The 27,959-nt window shown below is 48.9% G+C and overlaps 1 protein-coding gene across 18 annotated transcripts in view; it reads left to right on the top strand.

The window, feature by feature from the left end:
* Window positions 1–27,286, top strand: part of HDAC8 (histone deacetylase 8) — a 46,539-nt gene extending 19,253 nt beyond the window's left edge. For 9 of the 18 annotated variants that reach the window (XM_049827232.1, XM_049827225.1, XM_049827228.1 and 6 more), the window contains exons 8-11: window positions 6,553–6,725; window positions 8,410–8,504; window positions 20,471–20,654; window positions 26,764–27,286. In XM_049827232.1, the coding sequence (XP_049683189.1) occupies window positions 6,553–6,725; window positions 8,410–8,504; window positions 20,471–20,654; window positions 26,764–26,786 (475 nt within the window). In that variant the 3' untranslated portion in view covers window positions 26,787–27,286. Of the gene's footprint in view, window positions 1–6,552; window positions 6,726–8,409; window positions 8,505–10,564; window positions 10,716–15,412; window positions 15,542–16,288; window positions 16,551–20,470; window positions 20,655–26,763 lie in introns of those variants that run through there. The other 9 variants (XM_049827229.1, XM_049827224.1, XM_049827236.1 and 6 more) reach the window with 7 other exon arrangements.
* The last annotated feature ends 673 nt before the right edge of the window (window positions 27,287–27,959 follow it).

The raw sequence follows: 27,959 nt of genomic DNA, 5'->3' as shown, positions 1-27,959 counted from the left end.
GGGTCTCATCCTGCTGCCCACAGTGGCACAGACAGAGTGAGGCTGATAGTTTTTGGGGCATGATATAGGAGCAGCAAGGCCAGTTCCCCCTTCTCTGATCTAATCTGCTTTTTCCTATTCTGCTGGCTTTTGACAAGATGAAAAATAATACTCTTTTTTTAATCCTTCTAAGCAAGGGCTTTCAACCTCTGTCCATATGTGGGCACCTACAGTGTCCCAGCTGGCAGCCTGGCTCTCTGTAGATCCAATTTCAGCCTCCTGATGGTTGGCTGTCTTTCTTTTGGTGCCTCTTGTGAAGCCCTTAGACAAGCCCCAGGTGGGAAAACCCAGACTAGACTATTCTTTTTTTTTTTTTTCTTTTGAGGCAAAAGTTTGCCATTTGCAAGAATAAGGCTAAATCAGAGACTGACGTTTCTTGGGAGGCTGCAGTATTGCTTTCACAGTGCATCCAGCTGTGCCTGTTCTTGGCTATGATGGGTCAAGGGTATCTACTGATGCATCCTTCCTCCCCATTTCAGTGTTGCAGAGGAAGCTGGCAGAGAGGTGAGTGGCCTCTTCCTAGAGGAGTGCAGCATGGGGGACGTGCAGCGTGTCTTCTAAAGCAGACAGCGGTGGGGGAAAATGAAGTCAAAATTGGAGTGCATGATAAAAAGCAATTCCTACATGACTGTCAGTGTCTAGCAGGGCTTTTTCATGTTGTGCAGGTATAAATGGAGACTCTTGGGGAGCAGGTGCGCGTGGCATGAAAAGCACCATGTGGCCTGGAAATCCTGCAATAATACGAGGCCAGTTCTGAATCTAGTCCTTGGGTGTAGGCACTGAACAGTACTGACCCCAGAGTGACCATGCTGTTGGGAGACTCTGGAGATTAGGTATGTGACTGACAGCTGGATTTGGAACCTGCTTGGAAGGGATTGGTCTTCCACTTCCTATTGCTGTAAGGGTTGAATACAGTACGGGGCACGTGGTGAATGCGAGACCTAGCCTACCATCTGGACTTCATTAGTTGCTTTTCATCATGTAGCAGAGCACAAATCCTAAATGTTCCTCCAGACTCTAAAAGTTTAAAAAATGTCCATAGTTCCACAAACTTTGCAGAAATCTCATGTTCTGACTTTTTCATGGTTTGGAATGTGTTATGGTTTAACCCCAGCCAGCAACTAAGCACCACGCAGCCGCTCACTCACTCCCCCCCCCCCCCCCCCCCGCCAGTGGGATGGGGGAGAAAATCGGGAAAAGAGTAAAACTCGTTGGTTGAGATAAGAATGGTTTAATAGAACAGAAAAGAAGAAACTAATAATGATAACACTAATAAAATGACAACAGTAGTAATAAAAGGATTGGAATGTGCAAATGATGTGCAGTGCAATTGCTCACCACCTGCCGACCAACACCCAGCTAGTCCCCACTTCCCAGTTCCTATACTAAATGGGACGTCACATGGTATGGAATACCCTGTTGGGCAGTTTGGGTCAGGTGCCCTGGCTGTGTCCTGTGCCAACTTCTTGTGCCTCTCCAGCTTTCTCGCTGGCTGGGCATGAGAAGCTGAACAATCCTTGACTTTAGTCTAAACGCTACTGAGCAACAACTGAAAACATCAGTGTTATCAACATTCTTCGCATACTGAACTCAAAACATAGCACTGTACCAGCTACTAGGAAGACAGTTAACTCTATCCCAGCTGAAACCAGGACAGGGCTTGTGGTGTTTGCTGGTGCATCTGTCACCTTGGCACGTCGTGGGTCTCACCAGGACGTGTACAGAGTGGGGCAGTCAGCGGCAGGGTGGCAGGCTCATGGAAGCCAGGAGGCAAGCTGGCATGGGGAGTGTGTGCTGGCTCCGAGAGCAGCAGGGCCCTGGGCAGCATTGGGTCTTGTCTGCCTGCAGCGTGGGCAGAAGGAAGAGCAGGCAGGCCCATGTGTTGCTGCTAAGGTGACAGTGGATGTAACTTGATTTGTGAGTTTTGGATACAGCTTTTTGGAGGTCGGAGGTGTAAGTCACAATCTTGCCTGTATATCCAGGGAAAGGAAAGGCTTCTAATTTGGGGAGCTCCTTCCCAGGCTGCTGGCCATCTCCTGACACCAATGGGAGGAAACATCGTGTGGTACTGGTCGTCTTCCAGTGGCAATCTCGCTGGGGCTGTGAAATTTTGACTGCTCTTCTGGGTTTCCTTGAGCAGTTGCAGAAGCCTGTTCTCTTCCATCCTCCCTGTCAGCCACTGACTGTTTTAGCTGTTCTTCTGACCTCTCTGGGGTAACAAAAGGCGACTTCTCTGTCAGCTGCTTCCTTTGGGGGCTGGCAGGGGGGGTAGTGAATTGGATACTGCTGAAAGAAAGAGCTTGGAGAAGTGTGAAAATGGGCAACATCTGTTCATCTCTGCCGCAAGGGCAGGCAGTGCAGCCCTGCCTTGACATGCTGCTCTGCCAGGGCCAGAAAAGAACCACTGGGGTCACCTTGTCTTCGTGGCCCTGCGTCACTCACCGAGACTTCCCTGAACTTGTTTGTTAGTTCAGGAACAGAAAGGGGGCAAAACATCCCTTTGCACATGTGCCATGTGAGTGCACAGCCCAGATTGCGTGGACCTTGCTGGCTGAGCTGTGCCCTGGCTGCAGTGATGGGGGTACCATCCCACTGGAGCCAGCTGTCACAGGTCAGAGGTTCCTGCACCTGCAGCTGTGAGGCAGTAAGAGATCTTTGCCATGCTCATCATGCATCTCGATGCAAAGTCAGTTTTCTAGCTCAGATTAGTTTGCCATTGGCAGGGAAGTGTATCAGCAGTTCCCAGACAGGCTTGCAGCTCTGACGGTGTGTTCTGGTTTCAGCTGGGATAGTTAGTTTTCTTTGTAGTAGCTGGCATAGTGTTATGTTTTGAGTTCAGTATGAGAAGAATGTTGATAACACAATGGTGTTTTCAGTTGTTGCTAAGTAACGTTTAGTCTAAAGTCAAGGATTTTTCAGCTTCTCATGTCCAGCCAGCAAGAAGGCTGGAAGGGCACAAGAAGTTGGGAGGGGACACAGCCAGGACAGCTGACCCAAACTGGCCAAAGGGGTATTCCATACCATGTGATGTCACACCCAGTATATAAACTGGGGGGAGTGGGGCTGGGGGGATTCACTGCTCCAGAACGAACTGGGCATCGGTCAGCAGGTGGTGAGCAATTGCATTGTGCATCACTTGTTTTGTATATTCCAATCCTTTTATTATTACTATTGTAATTTTATTATTGTTATTATCATTACTAGTTTCTTCCTTTCTGTTCTATTAAACTGTTCTTATCTCAACCCACGAGTTTTACTTTTTTTTTTTTTCGATTCTCTCCCCCATCCCACTGGGTGGGGGGAGTGAGTGAGTGAGAGGCTGTGTGGTGCTTGGTTACCAGCTGGGGTTAAACCACAACATGGTGTGACTGAGCTGGTCTTCCTGAGAGATGCTGCCAGAAGGGGAGGAAAGTCCTGTTCCCACTGCCTTATCCTTGGCTGCCCACTCCTTTCCCCTCTTTTCCTTGCCATGAACCAGTTCAGGGAGTTAACCTAGCAGAAAACTAACCCTGCTAAGCAACTTTTTGCTAGTTCAGCTCTCTGAAACTGCACACTGTGGGATCAGAGGAGCTCCATCATAAGCAAAAGGAAAGGGCTGGGAAGGATGGATGGATGGGACTACTGTATAGTCAGTTTGGCTTTATTGTTGGCTCAAGCTTGTAGCCTGCATGTGTGTGAGGATCTGTCAACATGTGGATAGGGCTGAGACTGGAGAGCAGTTCTGCTGATTTCCGAAAACACCAGAAAGAATTACTCTGTTCCTGAGCACAGCATGGGGCAAGAAGGGGGCTAAGCTACCATTATGCCTTAACAGAGATCCTAGCAGCTACAGACAAAAGCTGTCATGTTAAGGAGATGTTTATAATTTGGGTAATGTCTGCAATGTGCTTTGAAAATTAAAAGCCCTGGGAGAGAGTGAACTTTGTTTAAAACTCCTCATGCAGCCAGCAAAAACCTGCAGGGATGGGCTAAAAGACTCTTTTCCATCCTCGCTGGGAGACCTTGCTGAGAAGTAGTAGGAAACCTTGGCCTGAAGTAAGTTTCAGTGGGAAAATAGTAGGACTTGTGATAGTGATTGCATTTTGATGGAAGTAGCTGTCCTTGCACGGTGAGATTGGTGAGAGGGCAGGGCACCTCCAGTCTTTGCTAGCGAGAGGTAAACCTTCCTCTGTTGATGTTATTTCACATGCATCTGCCTGTTTCTGGTGGATCCGTGAGGAATGTAAAGCTTCCTAGGGAAAAAGTGAGCTGTTTGAACTGGCCAGTGGCAGCTGCTTGTCTAGCAAAAGTAGAGGACCATGTCTGAGGGAGATGGGGGAAGAGGGACCCAGAGACAGCTCACAGGTCCTAAATGTGCTTTCAGAGGTCTGAGTGCAGGCAAAGAAAGCCCTCGCTAGCAGCAGCCTCAAGAAGCCCTACAGTGTTGGACGAAAGACAGTTTAGTCCTCCTTACTCCAAGGAAGGGTAGTACAACGTGGGCCTTGGGCGGAGGCGGAAGGCCCTCTTATCCATCCCGTCCTTGACATCTGCAGAAAAGAGGCTGACTTTGGGTCCACTTCAAGAAGGAAGCTTATGCCAATTTGACTGCTCTTTCCTTGGCACTGTGATTTTCATCATCTGCCTCAGTTTGCTTAGCTTGGTGGGATTGTGTGGACAACATGGCCTGGTAGCTGTCAAAACATGAGTGGTGTCATGGTTTAACCCCAGCCAGCAACTAAGCACCATGCAGCTGCCCACTCCCCCCACCCCCAGTGGGAGGGGGGAGAGAATTGGAAAAAGAAAAAGTAAAACTTGTGGGTTGGGGTAAGAACAGTTTAACAGAACAGAAAAGAAGAAACTAATAATTATAATAATAAAATGACAATAATAATAATAAAAGGATTGGAATATACAAGTGATGCACAATGCACTTGCTCACCACCTGCTGACCGATGCCCAGTTTGTTCTGTAGCAGCGATTCCCCCCAGCACGGCTTCCCCCAGTTTATATACTGGGTGTGACATCACATGGTATGGAATACCCCTTTGGCCAGTTTGGGTCAGCTGTCCTGGCTGTGTCCCCTCCCAACTTCTTGTGCCCTTCCAGCCTTCTTGCTGGCTGAGCATGAGAAGCTGAACAATCCTTGACTTTAGACTAAACATTACTTAGCAACAACTGAAAACACCATTGTGTTATCAACATTCTTCTCATACTGAACTCAAAACATAGCACTATACCAGCTACTAGGAAGACAATTAACTCTACACCAGCTGAAACCAGGACAGTAGTGTGAGTAGCTGTTGGTTACCTGGCCCTTCTGGGCACCTGGGGTGCTGGGACCAGGCTCTCAGCACGTTCAGACTGTGCTGCCATACCCATGGTGAATACGCATATTGAATGGAAATCCTCACATATTTGGTCTCAGGGGGTGGGGTGGTGAGTTTTTTCCCAGAGTTTTTCTCATCACTGGTTGAGTTTTTTCACAGTGGTGCCTATAATCTAGTAGTGAATTTGTGGTGCTTGTAGAGCTGATGGCCTCAGTTCTGCAGGCATCTGCCTTGGCAGACCCTACCAAGCTCAGTGGGTTTCCTTGTCTGGGTGCAGTGACTGGCTAAGTTTCTTGCGGTGAGTGTTGGTAAATGCAAGCTCTTTGTCACAGGGAAGCAGCTCTCTTGTTTGGCACCGCAGTGGTGTCTAATTGCATATCAAATAAGAACTCATGATTCTTTGGTTCTCTTAACCAAGGCAAAAGCATTTATTCCAGGGATCACATCTGTTTCTACTTCAGCAAAATAAAAACACTGTTGTGAAAGGAACATGGTTTTCTCCATTATTTGCCTTGTATTTGAGGCTTTGGAGCATAGTGCTGGGAACAGGATTATTCCCTTTGTAATACTAAAAATCTGGAGCAAAGCCAAATGTCTGACATGCCCAATTGCCTTCTGCAAGAGAGAATACTTCTAATAAACTATCTCCAGGACACTGGCCCTGCTGTACCCCAGCATCTGCTAGAGCCAGGGGAAATGTATTTCTGCCTCAAGAGCCATATGGGAGAGAGGAGAGTAAGAACCTAGACAGAGCCTTCCTCCGTTCATCCTGTCCTGTCCTGGTGAGAGGTATCTGAGAATTTAGGATTGTTGTTTTGCCAGACCCTGCTATTCACTGTGACTTTTACAGGGGAGAAAAGCCCCTGGATTTGGCTTGCAGCCTTCCATTCAGGGCGGCCAGTGGAAACATGTGGTTTGATGCTACCACTAAGCTGATTAGGACTAGATCCACCTCCCCTGGGTTCTGTGGTGCTTTTACCTTTATCAGCCTTGTGATGAGCACTTTGAGAGCTAAACTTACTGCAGGAGAGGAGCAGAGGCAGAAGGCTAACTGGGAGCAGAGAGAGCATAACTGGTATGAGGGGGTTGGGAATAGAGAACACAGGAACCTTGAGAGGCATCGGTGGATCTGAGGGACCAAGGCCATGCCACCAGCATCCCTCTGAGCTGTGTTTGCGGTAACCCCCACCGCTTCTTCTCTCCACAGCGTGCTGAAGGAGGTGTACGCCGCATTCAACCCAGATGCGGTTGTGCTGCAGCTGGGGGCAGACACCATCGCTGGAGATCCCATGTGCTCTTTCAACATGACACCTGAGGGAGTGGGCAAGTGCCTGAAGTATGTCCTGCAGTGGCAGCTAGCAACTCTCATCTTGGGAGGAGGTGCGTGCACTCATGTCCTGCTGTTCACAAGGAAATGAATTTGTCCTCCTGCAACCCTTCCATGAGTGTGCCCTTGGGCTCAGCACTGGCTGGAGTTTAGCAGAGTGACTGCTGGGTAGTGTCAGGAGGGCACTCTGTGGCGCAGTACTGTTTTCACATAGAACTGAAATCCTTGATACTGACAGGTGCAAGTCTCAATCCTGACCCTAAGGTCTTGAGTTAACAGCAACTTGGCTCCTCTGGAGAAGAGCAGAGGCTGTCAAACCCTATGAACTGACCCTGGCTTCTCAATGGCACCTCTGATTCTCATCTCTGCTGATCAGCCCTTCAGCGCTTCTCTTTAAAAGTGAGCGCTGTCTTCCCAAACCTACCTTGGGCATCTGGCAATGAATGATTTTGCGTGGGTTCAAGCAGGGGCTTGGGAAAAGGACTGGCTGCCTCCACGGTACAACAGGGCTCTGATACCCAGCAAAAGCTAAGGTTGACCTAGCTCTGCCATGCTGCATAACCAGCCACTTGTCTAGCAGGGAGAACACAGGACAGGCTTTACGTGACAGAGTGTTTCAGAACAATAAAAGCCACTGTGTGCCAAGGGGAGCCCCCCAGCTCTGTGCCTGGAGCCATATCAGCTCTAGCTGTTGTCCTTTTTGAGATGGGGGAGATCAGGTATAGCATGTTAAGCCTAAAATTTGATGTGCCTAATGCACTTTGATTTGGAAAGGTTATAAGTGTTCAGTCCTGCTGTGGCATGTCTGGGTATGCTGGGGATGGCAGCTTTAAGGCAAAAAGAAACCCCAAAACTTCTGTCAAAAAATGAGAGACAGGTATTTGTCACTTTTGAAAGTACCAAAGGAGTGTCGTACCACTGCAGCCTGTGGAAGCATTTGAAGTGGAAACTGGGGGACAAGTCAACACTTGAGGGGGGGCGGGAACCCAAACCAACAAAAAACCAACCACCAACAAAAAGAGAAGGGAACATTGAAGAATATGGTGTCTCTCTCTATTTTTAAAGTGGTTTTCTCTTATTATTTTAGTCATCTTTGCTGGAAAAAAAGTCTTCTGAGTTTCTTGCAGGATTGCATTCAGCTAAGGTTTCTCCCTGTGGGCTCATGTACTGTTACCACAGAAGTGACCATTACCATACTGACTGTGAAACCTCATTTACTTCTAAAGCAGTCGCAAGTTATACTAATGAGCTTCATATTTGTCCTCTCAAACATGATAGTGCTGAAGAGCTCACCAGTGAATGGCTGAGCATGTGTATTATGCTTTATGGGTCGAAGGCTGGCATTAAAAACTAGGAATCCCCATCTCTGCTGCTGCCCTTGCGCTTCTCTCTCTGTTACCTCTGAACAGCCCTCCTTGTTGCCAGGAGAGAGCCCAGTGCATGGGGCTGGGGCCTCATGCTGGGTCTGAGTTGGTGGCTGGAGGAGCCTGGCCTGTGCCACGCTGGGTGTAACTGGGGTTCAGTTTGGGAGGTCTGCCCTTGCATACAGTGTCATTTGGACCTAGCCTCGTGTAGCCAGCAGGTGCAAAATGCAGTTTGGGGGCACAGCTTGAATGGATGAAGTAAGCTGAATTCATGTAAACTGTGCGTGCTGCCTCTGTGATCTGTTCTTTCCACTAAAATCTCTCCCTTTCCCCGCTCTTCCCCCTCCAAAATCACAATTCTTGCTGGAGACAGGAGGCTACAACCTTGCCAACACAGCTCGCTGCTGGACATACTTGACTGGGGTCATCCTTGGGAGAACACTGTGCTCCGAGATCCCCGATCATGAGGTAAAGCTTTGACAAACCCTCCCTTCTCCTGGCACGAGAGCTGAGTCATTCTACCTAATCCAAACGGCATCCTTGCTGCTCAATACTGTTTTGTTGATATGTTCCTGTAACAATAACGCACTGTCCTAGCAGCATAGTGGGTGCTTGTTCCCAAAACCTGAGGCTGTCCGCGTCTTTTTGCAAGGGATCTCAGGGACCAATAGACTCCAGTCTCGGATAATTACAGAGAGGATGGGGATGGGAAGTTACCTGTTTGCTCAAAGAGCTCTTTAGGATGTGTGCACACTTTTGCCAGGAAAGAACTAGGCCTTTCTCAAGGCTTTAAATTTTAGCCCTGCTTTCATTGATTTACAGAAAATACCAGGTGCAACTTTGAAGCTTTTCTGACCAGCAGTCTTGCAGTGGGCTATGAGGCGAGGTGCTGTTCATGATCGCATCTGAGCTCTCAGTTCCAGTGCTGGTGCTTTTAAAGTCTTCAGCAGGGCTGGACAGCTGGTTGGAGGGACACAGTCTAGACTGAATTTGGGTGGAATAACTATAGGTTCGTAATAGGTCTCAAACTGCAGATCAGTGTTATTGACCCTACAGAAACTAAACTCCATGGGCAAAGCAGTTCAAGCTTAGAGTGACCACAGAGGAGAATTACAGTTTGCCTTTGTCTAAGGATCACACAGACCAGTACACATGAGGAAGTAGTGTTTGCATGTATTGAAACTGGAAATTCATCATTATAGGAACTGGTGATTACAGATACAAGATGCTTTTTGAGGGGTGTCATGCTTAAATATGATCCTTTAACCAGGTTTCTGCAGAAGCAGGCTTTAATCTTTCATATATGTGGGAAGTGAAAAGGGTGAGTCCCTCTGTAGAAATTAACTGCTGCCGGTGGTTAGGTTTTGCCTGTTTGTTGTTGCTCTGAACAGTTTATTTGTAGTGTTAATGATTCCTGCACCGAGTGCCCTGAAGGGTAAGAGCAGTGTGGGAATGAGTTGATCGCAGGATGTCACAAGGGCACAGTGGGGCCCTGTGTGCTCTGGCTACTCCTTCTCAAAGGAATTTGTATCCCATCCTGGGCTGGCCAGTGCTTGGGCTGCAGGGCTGAGCTGGCTGTGAGTTGTGCTACTGGTGACCAGCCTGTTTAGGTTCCCCTTGCAGTGAAACGGTGCTTGTGGTTTTGTTTCCGGCGATGAAGGGAGCTGCTCAGGGTTCACCGTGGAGGAACCTGTTCCCGGAGATCAGCCCAGCCTGTCTCTTGGAGTGGTGGGGCAGCACTTGAAGAGGAATGAGCTGGAGCAGGAGGAGAAACGTGGGCTGCCTTGGATGACGCAGTCACCAAGTGCTGCTGTTCCCACTTGGGCACCTATAGGAGAATTATTACGGCAGGCTCATAAATGATTTTGAGACCTTTTGTAAGGTGTGATTTTTGTGGGATTTACAAAATGAGGAAGGCCAAGGGAGTAGAGCATCCTCGTGTGCGGCGTGAGCGAGATGGCCTGACGGGCCCTGGCTCATCAGGCAGAGCAGTGTGCTCTCAGCCCCGGCCTTCTGGCTGCCGCCCACTGCTCTCCTGAAGGTTATTTACTGGAGAGGAGATAAATGTTGCTCTGTTTTGCACCCAGCTAGGGAGATATTGTCTCTATGTGATTGTGTGCTCTGGCTGTGCTTGCAGGAATCAAGTGTTTTGCATGAGATAACGACTGTGTATAGCTAGGCAGCAGTGAGCCTGCGGCACGTTTGGTGTTGGGGCCCTGGAGTGATGCTTGCAGGGTGCTTTTTGAGCACGATGTGTTGGGGAGGGAGGTGTTGGCAGCTAAATGAAAGGTACTACTGGCCAGTGACCAGCACAGGGGGTGGTGATAATACAGGGCACTGCTACTGTGAGAGGAGGTCCTGGGACAGACAGAGTCCTCGTAGGCCAGGTTGTAAAGGTCTTCATTCTTTAATTCAATCTTTTATGCGCTTTTCATGGCCAGGGATCAAAGAGGCAAGCTGTGGCCCTGCTCAGATGCGACAAACTGAACACAGTCACGTTCCTAAACTGCCCCTGCCCCTTCTCCCAGGGACCCCAGGAGGGTTGGAAGCAGGAGAAGCAGCAGCTCAACCCTGTTGAGGGAACAAAAAGCACTTTGTACCTGCTGAACAACCTCCGCCCCACTCCACCAACTGCCGCCACTGCTCCCAGAAGTGAGTGAACAGGAGGCCCAGCCTTTCTGAGGGGATATGAGGGGTTTGGGGCAGGGAATGGGACAGTTTTTCCTTTGAGGAGGGGGTGTGGGGGGGAGGCGGGCAGCAGGGAGAAGCTGTCACAAAGCCTTGATTGTAAATTAAGCCCTGTTGTTTCTTGCCTGTGCACTGGGGCATGTTCCAGTGTCTGCTGGCTGCTCAGCTGGTGTTCAGCTGGGTGCCTGGCCCAGCAAATGATGGTTCCCAAAAAGCAGGAGCTATTCCGCAGAGCTGAAGAGAATTGGGAAGTGGAGTTGAGCCCTCTGTAGCAAAAGCTGTTTCCCCTTCCCGGCCCACAAGAGCTTTCTTCCCAAACTGTGCATCTGAATTTTTTTTCCCATGCACTGCAAGAAAGAGTTGTCTCATGGTTAAGTCCACTGCAAGTGTTTCTCTTTCTCCCTTGGCCTGGACACTGGGCTTTGCTCATGTGATGTGTTGTGATGGTCTTAAATAGCACTGGAATGTGCAGTCTGGAGGATGGTACCTCCTTCATGTCAAGTGAGCAGTATTGTCCAGGAAGCTGTCAATCTGTCTGTCTCCTCTCCTCTCTGCCACAGTAGCTGATAGCAGATGCAGGGGGATGAGTATAAACAACAATGTGAACACAGAGTTTCTCAGGGTGCTCTTCCAGTTTTCTGTGATGTATGGCCAAGAAGTTTCCTGCGGTCTCTGTATTTGTCCTGTTGGTAACATGTAAGGCTTGGTTTGTGAGGAGGTTCAGCATTATTGTGATACTTACATGTTTAAGCTGGTCCTGGGGGCAGCTGTGGGTGTTCAGCACTGCTCCAAATCTGTCCAAGTCAAGTGAGACCCTAGGCGAAAAGAAGAGTGCAAGGCTAACGACTGGCTGTGCACAGCGTGCTTTACGGGACTTGACGAGTGCACGCAGGAAAGGGGGTAGCTGCTTCTCCCAGGTGATGCATTTCGGGCCATCCTTTAGGTTTCTGTAATTCCTTGCTCTCCATCTGGTACTTGACAGGGCTGAATTGGCTGAGCCTCTGGTTTTATGCCAAGATGTGATCCAATATGCACCTTCCATGGGGTAACACTAAAGATAGGGGCTTTAATCTCACTGTTCTTCATTAAAATCCTGCCTACCATGCGGCAGGGGCATTACACCTGAGAGCCCGCTCTGCCACCTCGGCTTAAGTTACCTGGAGCAAGTTCATCCACCTCGTTGAATGAGGATGACAGGTCCAGTGTCTGTAGCACCAGGGTTTCAGGTGATGCAAAGGTCTCTATGCCTGTAATGGATAGAATTCATGTGCATGCAGCAGTCTCCGTTTGCGTCGTCCGAGTTTTCTGTCTTCTAGATACTCTTCAACAGTCAGGGAGTCATGGGTAGGTTATCCCTGCCTGTTGCCCCCATAGCCTGTGTATTATAGTGTGTAAGTCTTACTGCATGCAGAAAATGTGGTGGGGTTTTTCTGTGTGAGAGGACACTAAAAGATACCTATGAGCAGGTATGCTGGGCTAGTAACAGTTACCAGGACTTTAACTTTAAAAAATAAATTAATTAGAAAATTGCCTGGCTCCTGAAAACTGGACATGGAAAAAAATAATTACTTTTAGATATCAAAATCCCCCTTTCAAAGTAAACTGGCACCCAGTACAGGAATGTTCCCTTTTGTTTATGCTCAAGGGCTTTATCTGGTTTGAGATAATGGAAGCCGTTGGGTTTCCACCACTTCCTTTAGGAAAATTTCCACTTTCAAAAAGATTTCCATCGCAGGAAATACTCAGATTTTCTAGTTGGTTCCCTCAGTTTGGTTTTGTCCCAGTATCCCCAGTGCCACCAGGCTGTTCTTACCCAACTCTCAGGGCTTATATACCTCCCAGCTGGAGACTCCAGCAACTCCTTTTGCAGTATAAAATTTGGTTCTTCCCATCCTTTCTTCCTTGGTAAAGCTTTTCGGGCTATCTTTCATTCTCATTGGAATCTGCATCTTGGGATTTAAAGCTTAAATCTTTTTCATACTTTGAAATAAAATGGGAAGCAGTGCAGATGTGCAGCAAACCTAGGAGTGATTTCTCCAGCTGATTTGTACTTGGTTGCTTGACAGTGGTTTGGGTCACTGCCTGAATGTCTCTCAGGAAAGAAGAAAGTTGGATTTGGGGTTGCTGTTATGCTGTCTCTGAGGTAGAGACAAATGCAACAATTTATGGTTACTTGGTCCCATGTTTGGCTGAGGGTGTCTGACAGAATGGCTCTGTAATAAGATAACAGCAGCAATAAACACCTTCTTTGACATGGTTTCTAAAGACCACTCTGGCTTGGAGAGGAGAAAAATTGTTTTCCCAGAGTGGAAAGCTCTGGTGAAGCCCAGCTACAAAATTTCCTCTTGATCCAGTCTAGATTTGGGTACTTAAGTATATGCAGTTCCTTTTAACATGGCAACACTGCTATGGGCAGGAGGCAGGAACCTTGCTGCAGTTGGACAGCTGCAGGCTATCTGCAGTGAAGCTGACACCCTTCTTATTGTTTGTCTTGTTTTCCTTGAGATCAGAAGCCATGGCAGATCCTGAGCAGTTGTAGGCTTGTCTTCACTGCAGCTAACGTTGCCTTTTAATCTGGATGCTGTCCCCAGGCTGGCTTCTCTCCACGCAGACCAAACTGCCTGATCCTGCTCTTGTGGGCTTTCAACTGAGGCTGCAGCCTGGTGGCTGCTTTACTCAAACCAATAACTCTTCCTTGTTTCCATGGTCCTCCAAGGTTTTGTCGCTCATGGAGTATGAACAGCCAACTGAAAACATTGCCAGCTGGATCTGTTTCCTTGTCGGGGGAAATTAATAGCCAGGGCTGATAAACCAGTGAAGCTGTGAAGAGGTCTTTGTGTTGGATGTGATGGTTAGAGCTTGGGACCAGGAGGGTCCAGCTTGGAAAATGCTGTTACTTGCTCCTTTACAGAGGGCATGTGCAACCTGAGAACGTGAGAGCCAGTGTGTGTCTTCTTCCCAACTGTTGTCTTAGCAACTCCAGTCTCCACCTCTGTTATGTCTCAGCCTTTCTGTGTATTAATCTATGTCTGGTTGCCCGTGACATGGGAATCCCAGTTGGTTGATGAAACTTATGGGAGAGTCCCTGCCAGGTGCCTGTGTAGCCCCCATGTTTGGGCTTCCTGTGGTTCAGCTGTTCAGCACATTACTCTGTCTTCTGACGAGGGATACCATGGGCTTTGTCATGCACAAGAGCAGGAGTTTGAGATCTACTAGCCTCTCACCCTTGAGTGGATGTGCAAGCCCTGTCTTAAGGCTGGCGTGTGGCAGCTTGTACTGGATCATGTTGTGCTCCTCCGCCAGGAAAGAGTGTTCCTCCAGGGCTGGGAACCTCCTGCTTCTCAGGAGCACTGTTCTGATGAAATCTGCAAAGTACATACAGGTACCAGTCTCTCCTGGAAGCCTGCTGCTGCTGAACCCTGCCTTTGGGACACAGAACCGTCCAAAATATCCGTGTCCAATGGCAGGTGCATATAGGTCCTTAGCAGAGGCAGATGCCTCTCTAATAAGGCAGCTACCAGAAATGCTGGTGCCTGAGGTCTGGAGAGAGGTCACTGCAGAGAGCACAGCAAGACCGTGCTGATGCAGCTCCCTATGCAGATGCTGATAGGTAGAAAAATCTCAGGCCTGGCTTCTTGAGACCTCTATGCTGTTTAAGGGCATAAAAACCTGGTTTCTTGCACCATCACTTGCTAGCCCCTTTACGATGAAGAGCTGCATATGAGTGTGGCACCACATGGCGCCACACACTTAACGTCCAGGTGAGAATGGTGGAGGTTTGGTTTGGGGCTCTTAACTCTGAGATGCCATGGGAGTGCTTGTCCAGGTGTTTGGTGGGTGGCTATGAGGAGAAGGCAGACTCCATCAAGCAATTCAGTGCCCAGCATGCAGGTGTCCTCTGCCTTCCCTCAAGGGTGTCCATGTGTTGTGCAGTGTGCCTGGGGCCCTCCTCCTGGCCAGCTGCGATTCAGCTTGGATGTGGGGATGGCGGTGTCTCCTCTGGCTTCCTCTGAAGCATGGAGAGGGGCATGTCAAGACTTCGCTCTGTTTAAAAGCCACAGAGTGAACCAGGAAAGCCTTGTGTTAACAAAAGCAAGCTTTATCCCACTCTGCATCCATAAGATGGGCTGTTGCCTTGTGGTGGGCTTGGACACAGTTAGGATGACACTTCCATTCTCCACCTTTGCCAAGGGAAAAGGTTCCCAGCCACTGGACAAGTTTGCTGAGGGATGCAGGCAGGGTGTGCAGTTCAGTGCAGTGTCTCTACCACCTGCCTTGGGTACAGATGTGAAGGCACATGCTGGCCCACTGAGCACTCTGGGAAGCTACTTGCTGCTCTTGCAGTCCTGTGCTTTCTGTGAGGGGACCTGAGTCTGTTAAGTCAAACAGCTCTTTGCAAGCTGCCTGTAGAAGGGATGAGCCAGCCTGGGAGTTGACATCCAAAGTCATTGAGGGCCTTTTGCTCTCTGGCTTCTCTTCATGGCTCTGCTTTGCAATGAAGCTATCTGGGAGACAAGTCTTTGCTGGTGACAGTTGTCAGAGCAGAAGACAGTAAGATGGTTGATGGCAAATACAGCTTTTGGAGGACATGGTTTGGAATAATACTTGTATACCGTCCTTGGGAGACGTAGCCCAACTTGCTCTGCCATTTACTGAACTTAAAATAAACTTTCTGTCTTTTCTAGCAGGCTCATCTTGCATCAGAGCATGACAGAAAGCAGTCAGATGCCAGGCAGTGCTTTGCCATTGTCTTATTCCAGAGCCTGGACAAGCTACATTGCTGTGTGATTTTCACACCTGGATTTTTTACTTGACAAGTTAGTTTAAACCTTATGGACCTCAGATTTTTAGGGGAAGGAGTGCCTTACTATGTATTCAATATGTGACACTTCACTTTCATGGGAATTCTTCTGTTCCCTTTTCTCACTCCATGAGTCATTGCATGTAGAGAAGGCTTTTTTTTAACTCTTAGATGGAACTAGTGGAAGGTAACAAAGTTCCTCACCTTGCTGCTAGTGCAAGTTCCAGGCTAGCACTTTGTGGGGTAGCCTGTTTCTCTGTGATTAAGAATGAGATGTCCTCATCTTGCATTAATCCTGCAGAGATTGCTAACAGAAACTCCCAGAGAAGCTACAGCTGACTGGTTTTGCATATTTTTAGAGTCCTTCTCATCAGTGTATTTTACCCTCTATAATCTTCCCACGAGATGCTCCAGGCTGTCTGCGTTGGGCTATCGGGATGGGTAGGCATGTTTAAGGTAAACTGGTGGAAGCAGATTTGGCAGGGGGAAAAGCCATGAAGGAGGAGAACTGGTTTGGAGGCTAGTGAGTATGAAATATTTACACAGCTATGAGATAATCTGAAGGGGAAACAGCATGTGCTTTCTGTGTATGTGTACGTATGTATTTGTGCGCACACAGGGCTGTTGTCTTTTTGTCAGATTCCCAGGGTTTTTTCTGCTGCTTCTGGCAAAGAACCGCTAATGGTTTAATAGCTTATCAGCGCCTGTACACAGTAACAAAGGTTGGTACTTCCTGATTTTGTGTTTTCTTTGCTTTAAATAGGAATTCCCATTCTGATTAACATGAAACCTGGAAACTGAGCTGTCAGACCAGTCAACTTTTTGAGATCAGTGCAGAATTCCTGACTGTGAGCAGCTTGAAGGCAGTCCAGGCACTGTTTTCCTGCTGTACAACCCCAGGGCTCTGCTCGCCCCCTGAAGGAAACTCGTGAGAGTGCGTGACCCAGGACAGATCATTGCTGAAGCACCTTGCTGTGAAGTGGCTAGATTGTACAGCTCTGGATGTATTTCTCTCCATCAGCCAGGTTTGGCATGCTTTTTCAGTGATGACGGGCCAAATTCTACCCAGTTATATTCAGCATTTTGCTTCTCTTCCAGCATTGAGGGGTTTGGGAATGTTCTCTACAGCTCCAGGTCTTGGAATCAAGTTACTATGAAAGAAAGTCGGTATTCAGAAACATGGAGGTCTTTTGGTTGTTCTTTTTTGTTCTAGAGTTTGTAGAGAAGGGCTTGAAAACAAGACAGCTGTGGTCTTGAGATCCAAAAAGCATTTGACTGAGCAGCAGTATAATGGTGTTTAAATAGTCTTAGGATGTCTGGAAGGACCAACAGAATTTCTTTGAACATCCAGTGCTGATGGTGCAGTGGGTCATGGTCCCCCTGCAGCAGTGTCCACCAATGAGCTGTTTCTACTAAAGTCAGGGACAGAATTTAGACTTTTATAAGATGCCTAATTTTTTTGCTGTTGGCATAGTACTTGTCAAATCTGGCATTATTCAGTAGAAAATATCCTTCCCCTTTAAGAACTTTATTGTTCTAGCCTTTTTTTCCTCTCCTCTTTGCCTTTTTCTTTCTCTATTTCTCATCCTTTTTCCTGGCCTCCATGCCTACTCTTTTCTTCCTCCAACACTTCTTTCCCTGCAGTCATTCCACATTCCCATCTCCTGAACCATTACTCCCACCCTCTTTCAGACCACCAAAGTACTCGGCAGTCATGCTACTACACTTGGCACTGCTCCTTTCTCTGGGACACCCCACTGATGGGAGGGCAGACATTAGCAGTCCAAGGTATGCCTCCCTCTGGTTTAAACTTGAGCTCCTTTTGGCCTGCTCCGGGCTTTAGCATTGTGCATCGAACATTTGTGATTCTCAGTTTTAGCATGCCTGAGTTTTAAAAGGGAGCAGTTGTGAGTTTCTGGGTGAGCTGCTGATTAAGGGGAGGATTTTTAGCTTACCTTGTGAGTCTTGGTTCTCAACATGTTTTTTTTCATCCCTGAAAGTGACAGGTTTTTGTCAGAGATAAAAAAGATATATTTTCACCTGCTACAAAAAAATGGATGACTGAGTAGTGCAGGCATTTTGTTGTTGCTGAAGCATGAGCTTGCTTGCTTGCAACATCCTCCTTGTTCTGAGAGCTGAAGAAACAGAATGAGTCTTTTCTGCAGCACTGAAAACCACCTCTTGAATCCCCTCCAGACTGCAAGAGAGTGGATACAAAGTGTTTGTACAAATGGTTCTTTTGTACTGTCTTTGGAAAAATTAGGGTTTAAGCCTCTCACCTCAAAGAGAAAATGGAAGTTACTGGCTTGTTTTGGTGGATTTGCCTCTCTGGGTCCCTGCAGTGGTCAAACCTCAGTGGATTCTGAGGTGCTGCTTGTTGTTTTTGTCAGTTGATGAGTGGTTGAAAGAATTTCTTTTGTTCTCTTCTCCTCAGAGACAAGAAGCACCTCTAGCTGCAGAAACAAGAGGTAGTCCTGTCCTTACCTGCCTGGCTGTCCTGCCGCCAGTGCAAGGCAGAAGTGGGCAGGGGCTCCTGCCACTGCCCCTGTGCCCTGCCAGTTTGTGTCTCAGCCCTTGTGTCTCAGTCTGTGACCTGGGGTGACTGGACATGTATTTCTTCTGCCACCTGCACAGGAACCTGCGGTAGAGGGGTAGGAATGTTTTGAACAGCTGCAGCTGTTTGCTTCAGAGCACCTGCATCAGAACTCTTGGATAAGCCAGTTCAAGATTTACCAGGCTTGCCCTGCTGACCTGCTTTCTGGTGGATGGTGTAAAACACAGCTGGCCCCAAGCTCTTCTGTGTGACTGCGCTCTGCAACCCATACTGAGTGGCTCAGCACATAGAGCTGCTCTACAGGATATTAGTTAATACCAAAAGCTTCTCAACTGCCATAAACCATATCAGTGCAAAAGTTGAGGTATTTTTGCCCTTTAATGTAGACTTTGAAAAGCAGTTGCATGAAACTGTATTGGTGCGCTGTTTCACTTGATGCCACAGAAATAAGAACATGAGGAGGTGCAAAATCATGCCTTCATCAGGATTAACTGTGCCTTGAGTCCCAGGTTGGATGTGCTAGGCCCAGGTACAAAGTCCACTGTGCCACTGCCTGTGTAACCATCAGGTTGTGCAGCCAAGACCAGTTACTGAGAGGTGTGCGTTTTCCATGTGCTCTTCCACGGATGCTGCAGTCAAGATTTTCTGTGTATTTCCTTTTTTCCTGCAAATGAGCCAGGTTACTTGATTTGTGGAGTCAGTGGGCCTTGCCAGTGGAGCCTGTGTGCTCTGGGAGTAGCTGTCTCCTGTTCAGACTACAAGAGCAAACTCAAACCAGACTAGAGACACCAGCTGTCAGTGAGGACATCCCAAAACATGTTGGCTTCTTCTGCCATAGCTATTTTCAGTCTTTCTAAGCAGGAGAAATATCAGTGTTCTCCTCTTGTGTCAGTATTTCAGCAGGGGCTTTCCAAAGCGATCTCTGGGCAGAGGTGAAGAAAGGAAAATATTTAGCTATAAAGGAGTTTACTTAAGAAAACTGTGAAAATAGTCTGCTTGAAAAATATACATCAGTCCTTGGGCTGACCATGGAGAAGCTTGGAAGGAGGGCTAGCCTGCTAGTTAGTTAAGCATGTGCTCCCATGCTGCACGGTACAGCTGGGAAGGGTCCCATTCAGGCTAGCCCTGAGTCTATCTCTGATCTGAACAGTCATGGTAATGTTTTAATGAGCTAAGAGCAGCCACAATGTACTGCAGTTTCCTGCTGCCCCACGTTGGTTTGGGGGACAGATGGGATCTCATCTGCATAGCATTGAAAGCATAGATCAAAACCCTGACTCACAAAAAAGAAAAGATTTTTCCATTTTTTAAATCAGCTGGCTGGGTCTGCAGTGACCAAGAACTGCACAAATGAGCTGGTGCAGCTGTCAAAATCTGCCTTTTACTCCCTTTTCAGTGGAATATTGTGTTGGCCCACAAAAAAGTTGGGGAGGCAGCATGTTGCCTGCCCTGACCCAGCTGCCTTGTCCATTCTGTGTGAATAGCTCATGTACTTACAGAGCAGGCAGCTCCTTAACACTGTGATTCACAGGCTAGTAAGCCCAGCATGATTTCAGGTTTGCTTTCAAATGCTGAACTGTAACCTGCAGCATTCAGGAGACACTTCATTTTCCTCATCAGTACTGGCATGCTGAGGTCTTCTTGGAGAAGCCTCATTGCCCCTGCTAGTGCAGAGATGTCGGTCTTAGGTTGCCAGATCTGCCACCTCCAATCTCACCCTTAAAGAAAACCCCAACCCTGTGCATCATTAATCACTGGGGAGACTATAATGCTGTGAATTTCCCTATCTTTGGTACAAAGTCTGGACTCTCCATGGAGTAAATCTCTCCAGGGCTAGCAACAGGACCAATAGCAACTTCACTGCTGAACTTTTAATCCTGGTGTGTCTACTTCTTTTCTCAGTGCTCCGTGCTTGTGAAATAAAACTGTTGGCAATAATTTGTGATTCACATGCTACAGATATTCTCATTCAGGCTTGGCTGCATGCTGTTGTAGTACTCAGCCAGGAAAGACACATTATTAACCTTGAAGCACACTGAGTTTTCTCCTTCTGGGTGTTTCACAGTCATGTCAATACAGCACTCTGCAAGGTGGGGCAGGGAGCTGAGAGGAAGGATATCTGATAGGCAGTACTTGAATTTTGTTCATAAAAAAATCAGGTTTGAAGGTAACCATGTGTAAAATGAGTGTCAACAGCTTTCTCAAATAAAGCATTGGGATAGATATTTGACTGCTTTTGGCTGCACAACTGAGCTCTGCTTCCCAAGCCCCTAAATTGGTAGTGGTTGCATACTTCAGGTGGGCACAGACACTACAGAAGCACCTCTTTAATGTAGTTAAGCTACATGTGCCCCTCAGATGGAGAAAATGTTTTTGCCTTTTTACAAACAGGTACCCGTGGGATGCCCTCCCTCCAGCCTCAGCCAGCCAGAGACCTCTCTTCTGACTCTCCTCTCCTCTTCCCTGCAGTTCTTCACAGAGTACGGTCCTGATTACGTGCTGGAGATCACACCGAGCTGCAGACCAGACCGCAATGAGCCACAGAGAATTCAAGAAATTCTTAACTCTATCAAAGGTGAGTTGTCCAAGCCAGCAGTCCTGCTTCAGGCTTACAGGTCTCTTTAGAAAGGACTTCAGGAAAGCTCATTGGAGTCTTTCTCACTGACTAGAAAGGTGAACCACATTCACTTGACTGCTCATTGTGTACAATGTCATTTGTTTCCTGCTTCACTTGGGATTCTCAGTCTTAGTAGTACATCAGCTCAGAGCTGTGGGTCCCTGTTAGCGAAAGTTGCCATTTCCTTTCCTCTGGCTGGGCAGAGGAGCATGGGGCCTCGTCCTTATTAGAATCATAGAACAGCCCAGGTTGTAAGGGACCTCAAAGATCATCTGGTCCAACCTTTCGTGGGAAAGGGAGCCTAGATGAGATTATCTAGCACCCTGTCCAGTCGCATCTTGAAAAACTCTAGCAATGGGGACTCTACCACGTCCCTGGGGAGGTTGTTCCAGTGACTGATTGTTCTAACTGTAAGAAATTCCTTTCTTGTAACGAGGTGAATCCTCTCCTGGTGCAGCTCATACCTGTTGCCCCTTGTCCTCTCCATGTGGCTCCTTGTGAAGAGAGAGCCTCTGTCCTCTCTGTAGCTGCCCTTCAAGTACAGGAATACTGGATACCGAGCCTTCTCTTCTCCAGGGAGAAGAGACACAACTCCCTCAGCCTTTCCTCATAGGGCAGGTTCTCCATCCATTTGATCATCTTCGTGGCTCTCCTTTGGACCCTCTCCAGTCTGTCCATGTCTTTTTTGATTTGTGGGGACCAGAACTGGACATAGTACTCCAGATACAGCTAACAAGCACTGAGTAGAGCGGGATGATCCCATCTGTATCTCTGCTAGTAACGCCCCTGCAGATGCTGCCCAGCATCCAATTTGCCTTCGTTGCTGCAGCGGCACGCTGCTGGATCATGTTCAGCTTGCTTTCCCCCAGGACCCCCAGGTTCCTTTCAGCAAGGCTGCTCCCCAGCCACACAGACCCTAGCCTGAACCGGGATCTTTGGTTATTCTGTCCCAAGTGCAGGACCTTGCCCGTGTCATTGTTAAACTTCATGCTGTTCTTGTTAGCCCACTCTTCCAGCTTGTCCAAGTCTCTGTAAGATGGCTCTCCCTTCTGATGTGTCCACCTCAGCACCCAGTTTGGTGTCATCAGCAAACTTGGTGAGTTTGCTTTCAATCCCATTATCCAGATCATTTATGAAGATGTTGAACAGTGTGGGGCCCAGTATCAATGCCTGGGGGACCACACTTGTGACAGGCTGCCAGCCTGAGTAGAAACCATTGATCACCACCTTCTGCGTGTTGCCTGTAAGCCAATTCCCTCCCTACCTGCTTTGCAGACCACCCATCCAATCTGTGTCTTGCAAGTTTGTCCAGGAGGAAGCTGTGGGAAACAGTGTCAAACACTTTGGTGAAGACCAAGTAAACAACATCCATTGCTCTCCCCACGTTGACAGAAGATGGTATTTTGATGTAGAAGATGACCAGTTCAGCCTGGCATGATTTGTCCTTGGTAAATCCATGCTGGCTTTTCCCAGTCACCGGCTTAATTTGGTTTGTAATAGTTTCTAAGAGAACTCGTTCCATGACTTTCCCAGGGATTGAAGTATGACTAATGTGCCTGCAGTTTTCTGGGTCCTCTTTTGGGCCCTCCTTGTAGATGGGTGTGACGGTTGCCCTCTGCCAGTAATTAGGGGTATCCCCTGATCTCCATTACTTTTCAAATATTATAGACAGTGGCCTTGCAAGAATGTCAGCCACTTCTCTTAACATAGATTTATGTGGGTGGAACCTTTTGCAATAGGTCACAGACCACCCATCCCTGCTGGTGGGTGGACACTTGCATTGTCCAGCTATGCAGGTAAAGACAGAGGTAGAGAAGGTATTGAGAACCTCTGTCTTGTCAACATTATTAGTAATTGGTTTCTCTGCCCTTGTTAGCAATGGGCCTATGTCTTCCCTGGGCTTCTGCTTACTGGTCACATATCTGAAGAACCCATTCTTCTTGAGTTAACTTGATGTTTTGCCACTCAGAGGGACCTTGGCAGGCTTGAGAGGTGGGCTCGTGTGAACCTCATGAAGTTCAACAAGACCAAGTGCAAGGTCTTGCACATGGGTTGGGACAATCCCAAGCGCAAATACAGGCTGGGCAATGAGTGGATTGAGAGCAGCCCTGAGGAGAAGGATTTGGGGTTGTTGGTTGACAAGAAGCTCAACATAACCCCACAATGTGAGTTTGCAGCCCAGAAAGCCAACTGTATTCTGGGCTGCATCAAAAGAAGCATGACCAGCAGGTCAAGGGAGGTGATTCTCCCTCTCTACTCCGCTGAGAACCCCCTCTGGAGTACTACATTCAGCTCTGTGGCCCCCAACATAAGAAGGACATGGACCTGTTGGAGCGAGTCCAGAGGAGGGCCACAAAGATGATCAGAGGGCTGGAGCACCTTCTGTGATGCTATGATTCATTCAATGAGATTAAACACTTGCTGGATGTGGTTGTGGATGTCATCAACTTCAGACATATGTGCCCACAGAGGCTTCCTACAGAAGAGGGCAGCTAATTACAGCTAGACAGAAGAAGCTAGGGCTGTGAGCCCAGGTCTCAGCCTGGATGCAAGGAGGATACCATGGCTGGGATTACCCTGTCAATAAGAGAGAAACCCCTTAGTGGACTGCCTGGAGCTGGGGGTTAATGTTTGGATGTAGGACAACCTGGAGGCTATGTAGGGCTGAATGAGAAGCAGATGCTTTCAAAGAGGATACGTTCCAGCTGCTTCTGATGCATGGTTTTCATTCCCTTTCATACCACAGTGTCTGAATTCAAGAGAGGAGAGCTCACATATTTAGCCCTTCCCCTGCACCATGGCTAGCTTTTCAGTTCCCCAGCCTAGTTTTTCCCCAGCCTCTCCAGTCCCCAGCCCAGTTTCAACTCCTAGACTTCCTTCCCAGTTGCTGACAGTCCCATTATCACAGCTCGGTGAACTACCGCTTCCCACGTGTACACTCATCACCCAGAGTTACAAGACTGACATAGAGTATTTTACCTTCTTCTGCCTCTTTGGTTTAAATCACCATTTGTTGCATCAGAAGTCCAAGTTCTGTATTTTTATGCTGTGAGCTCAGGTCCTCATCCTGCCTGCAAGTTTGGTTGGAGCTTGTCAGTTAGAGAGTGAACCCTGCAACACAAAAATAGCCCTGGCACAAGTCTTTTCTCTGAGACAGTGCTTTGCCCTGGAGCAAAGTTCCCATCCTTTGCTCCCAAGACAACAGGAGTGCTCAGAAAACAGCCATGTCTTCTAGTGTCTTACAGAGAGATGAATAAAAGGCAAGACTCTACACTTGCTGAAGTGGGCTTGTAACATGGCACACTACCACCTCACTTGGATCACATTCAGGCAGTTGTCCCCAAGCCTGTGTGAGGGACCGCTGCCAGGGAGGAGGTGGAAACCTGCAGGACTGGTCTGTGCCCATCCTTGGAGATGGGCAACTTCAGCGCGGGTCTTTTGAAACACTTCTTTGGGAACGTTTGGTCCACCAACTGACCACAACTGCTTGTGCTTTGTTACATACAGCTCCCCCACTCCTTTTCTCTCCTATGCATGATGATTTTTGTTTTCTTTTTTGTCATGCTGCAAAAGAGCAGTCTTTCTCTTTATTCTCATCTGTCAAAGGGCTATCTGGGGCATGAGGCAGTTACAAACCCTGTTCCCAATAGATACTTGACTTATGGGCTCCCAAGGCAATTGCAGCTTAACTAGAACCCCCCTCTTCTGCTGTCAGACCTCATCAGACTCTCAGGAGCAGGAAGGCTTGGAAATTCATGCCCTCCTCAATGTCCCTTCTTCAACAGCAGACCTAGGAGAAGTACCAGGGCCCCCAAGCACAGGGACCAGGGAGGAGAGAGTGAGCAGGGCTCTGCAGACTGTGCTTTGCCTGGATGCCATCTCCTCACCCTCGAGTGACACTTCCAGCTCAGCTCACAGCCACTTCCCCTGGGAACTGAGCGCATTCCTGAAGGAGCTGCAATGCCATGGCCACTGCAAGCACTGGATCTGATGGAAATGTGTGTTTTGTGCCTATGAAGGCATCTGTGCTTGTGGAAGGAAATGGGATTTAGTAGCCATGGATTTGTAGGGGAGGGAGAAAGGTGGATCCCAGACATTTTTGTCTTCCCTGATAGTACCTCTCAAAGGAGCTAGATATGTGCTTGGGGACCAGCTGGCATGAGCATGGTCTGTGCCCCAGACAGGCTGCTCATCTGTTTGGGAAGGGGTCTGAGACCTCAAGCTTGGTCAGCCCTGCGCTCAGGGCTCAACTAGTTCCAGGCCATGCTGCGTTTTCCCCTGCGGTGGCCAGGTTGCCTCCCATGTAGATCCAGACCTGTGGGTGAGCATCCAAAGGCTTCCCAGCCAGCATCACGTGTGGCTGAAATGGGGCAGGTAGCTTGGGTACTGGATAGTGGGATTTCCTCTGTCGTTCCACCCGCTGAGAGGAAAACTCTGCCTGTGGCCGACGGGAGAGCGGAGAAACCCCGTTCCTCCCTCCCCAGCCATCACAGAGAGGCTGGCCCAAGAGCCCAGTGCTTCCCTGGACTGGTTTTCCCTGCGGTGGGTTTTCCACTGCACTTATAGTGGCAGTACCAGAGGAAGCAGGAGCAAGTGGGGTAAGGAGGGTCTATTCCCCTCAGCAGTGAAACAGTGATGGATGGAGCAAGGCAGAACTGCAGCCCCTACTCCAGGCTGTACAGGGGGTTGTGGCACTGCCAGCCCTGGGGGAACGGGCCTGCTGGGCGTGGGGCTGAGTGCTGGATGGACTGAGACCAGTAGAGCCATCGCTCCTGCTCTTGACTGTTGCCTCCCAGCATTGCTTTGCTGCCTGCTTGGCTGTGCTGGCAGCTGCTGGGCTTTCCATCCCCTCCTGCTCCAGCATCTGTGGCCCCAGCTACCACGCAAAGCAGTTAGTGTGAGTGCAGAGCATCCAATGCCCCAGCACACAGGAAAAGTCTTTATCATCTGCTTGGGATGTGAACCACCGTGTCTAAATGGAAATTCTGGGTGAGGAAGCAGCAGGGAGAAGACAGACTGCCAGCCCAGCCTGCAGGCTCTCTTTAGCACACTTAACTGCTCCAGAATTGAGGGTCAGCTGCCAAGTGCTTTGCCCAGGGTCCCACAAAGCCCCAGCTACACTTCTTATTTTAGGCTTAATGAGAGACCCTGGTCTGCCTTTGGCAGGAGCGTGTGTAGTGTCCTTGGGACTAGCTCCTGCAGCACTGGCCACCCTCCATTGGCCCTTGGTACTGAGCCAGAGCCGCTCTGCTCTTCTCAGAGCTGCCTGCAGGGCTGGGCCTTACCTGAGGGCAAAGGAAGGTGGTTCCCCACCTGATCTCCATGCATGTCCTCAGGAGCTGGGACAGTCCTTTAGCCAGACAGGAGACTGAAAGCTGTTGGAGTCCAGGGCAGGTGGTTGGGTCAGCCCTGCCAGCTACTGCCAGCCTTGTTCAATGCCCTTGTCCATCTGTCTTGTCCCTGTCCCCAGGAGAAGCTGGGGGCAGCAAGACAGGGCTTGTAAGTCCTTTTCACTCTCTGTGCATGTTGTGATGTATTGGTGTTAGAAGCAGAGTAGGAGGAGGTGGGTGGGAGATGCAATGGCCATGGATGCCCTGGAGTGTCCATTCCCAAGCACAGGCCAATCCTAGGGAGGGGATATCCTCCCTGACCTGTCCAGGAGGGAAGGAGGAACAGCATTGCTTCAGAGCTGGAAGGGAGGGATCTATGCTGTGCACTCTTGGCAATGCATCCAGCCTGGAGGAAGGACAAGGCAGCAGGGAGTGAGCATGTGCCCCTCTGGTGCTGGCCCATGAATCCTGAACCAGTGATCAGCCTGCAGGAGAAACTCATAGCAGAAGCAGTGGCAGGATCTTTGGTAGTTCCCAAAGTCTGGCTCAGAGGAGGGCAGCAGCCTCTGTGAAGGGAGTGAGGGGCCAGCAGGGACTGGGGTCTGCGCTGAGCCTGGGTTTCCTGTATCACTGCCCAGTCTGTCAGGTGTAGGGGTGGCACCCCTGCCCCTGGCCAGGCCACTCCATCAGGCTGAAATATCAGTGGAAATACCCTTTCTGCCTCCTTTTATTTGCAGGGAATCTGAAGCATGTTGTTTAGCGGAGAAGGAAGGCTCAAGTTTCCGCAAGCGTTTCCCGTGGGGAAGACGGTGTGTTTATTTGAGCAGCTGGTGAAATTTGTGGCTGTGGGGGAAATTTGGAAGAAATTACTGTTGGTTGGTTGATTTTTTTTCTCTTTAAAGAAGAAAAGCTGCTGCTGCGCACGATGAGCACTGTGGCTGTCCCCAGGCAGGAGCATGGGCCCTCCAGCCACAGCCTTCCAGTGCTGGCAGAGCCTCCCTTGCTCCTTTCTCTTTCCTGTTTTAACACCACAGAGTTTATTCTCACAACTGGTTTTAAATGTTTTTTAAGAGAGGGGCTCCTCAGACCTGTGAACCCTCCCCAGTTGGCAGGAGCACAGCCTCTGAGCTGCTCACCCGGGGAGTGGTACTGAGGGCCAGCCGGGGCCTGGGCCACAGCCTGTGCCTCTTACCTACAGAAAGGCACAGCTGTTGTTTTTTTAACTGGGAATTTTTTTAAAATAAAGTATTTGAAATACTCCTCCAGCCCTTGCCTTTCTTCCTGCGCCCACCCTGCCTTGCCAGTGCTCTTTTCCACAGCACTTCACGTATTCAGCAGAGGTCCCGCCAGCACTGGAAAGCAAAGATCTGCAGTTGCATTTGTGATCATCCCTTCCAGCCCCATAACGTAAGGCAGCACAGATACCTCTCCCCCCAGAGCGATGGGTGGGCTTCTGAAATCCTGTGCTGAGGGGCCAGACCCTGGGGATGCTCTCCAGAGTGTCGAGGGAGATGCAAGGCAGGGTGGCTACTCCTGACCTGAGAGATCTCAGATGAACCTCCAGATGCCCCAGCATCCTATAAGAACTGCCACTCAGCATCTCAGCAAGGGGACAGGTACACAGGTATCTGGGGCAGATCCATCCTGGTGCCTCGGGCTGTGGAGCCTGGCCTCTGCTGCCCTTGTCTCCTCCTTCACCTGGCCCACGGAGCTTTTATTTGTGCTGTTTCTTTTTAAAGATGTCCAGTTGCTGTGGGAAAGCATATTTCCTGTTGCTTTAATTAGATTATGCTGGAATAAATAGCAAGACGAAGGGGCTCCCAGCCTGCCCTGGCTTTGTTGTGATCTCTTGTTTTTCACTGCCGATCCAAACAACAGGAAATCCACTGTGGAGGGAGTTCAGCTGGACGTGGCTTTCATGTCCCCCGGAGTG

The sequence above is a fragment of the Accipiter gentilis genome, chromosome 24 (genome assembly GCF_929443795.1).
Source record: "Accipiter gentilis chromosome 24, bAccGen1.1, whole genome shotgun sequence".
NCBI lineage: Eukaryota > Metazoa > Chordata > Aves > Accipitriformes > Accipitridae > Astur > Astur gentilis.
The sequence above is the reverse complement of the archived record's forward strand: the minus strand, read 5'-3'. Positions and strand labels throughout refer to the sequence as shown.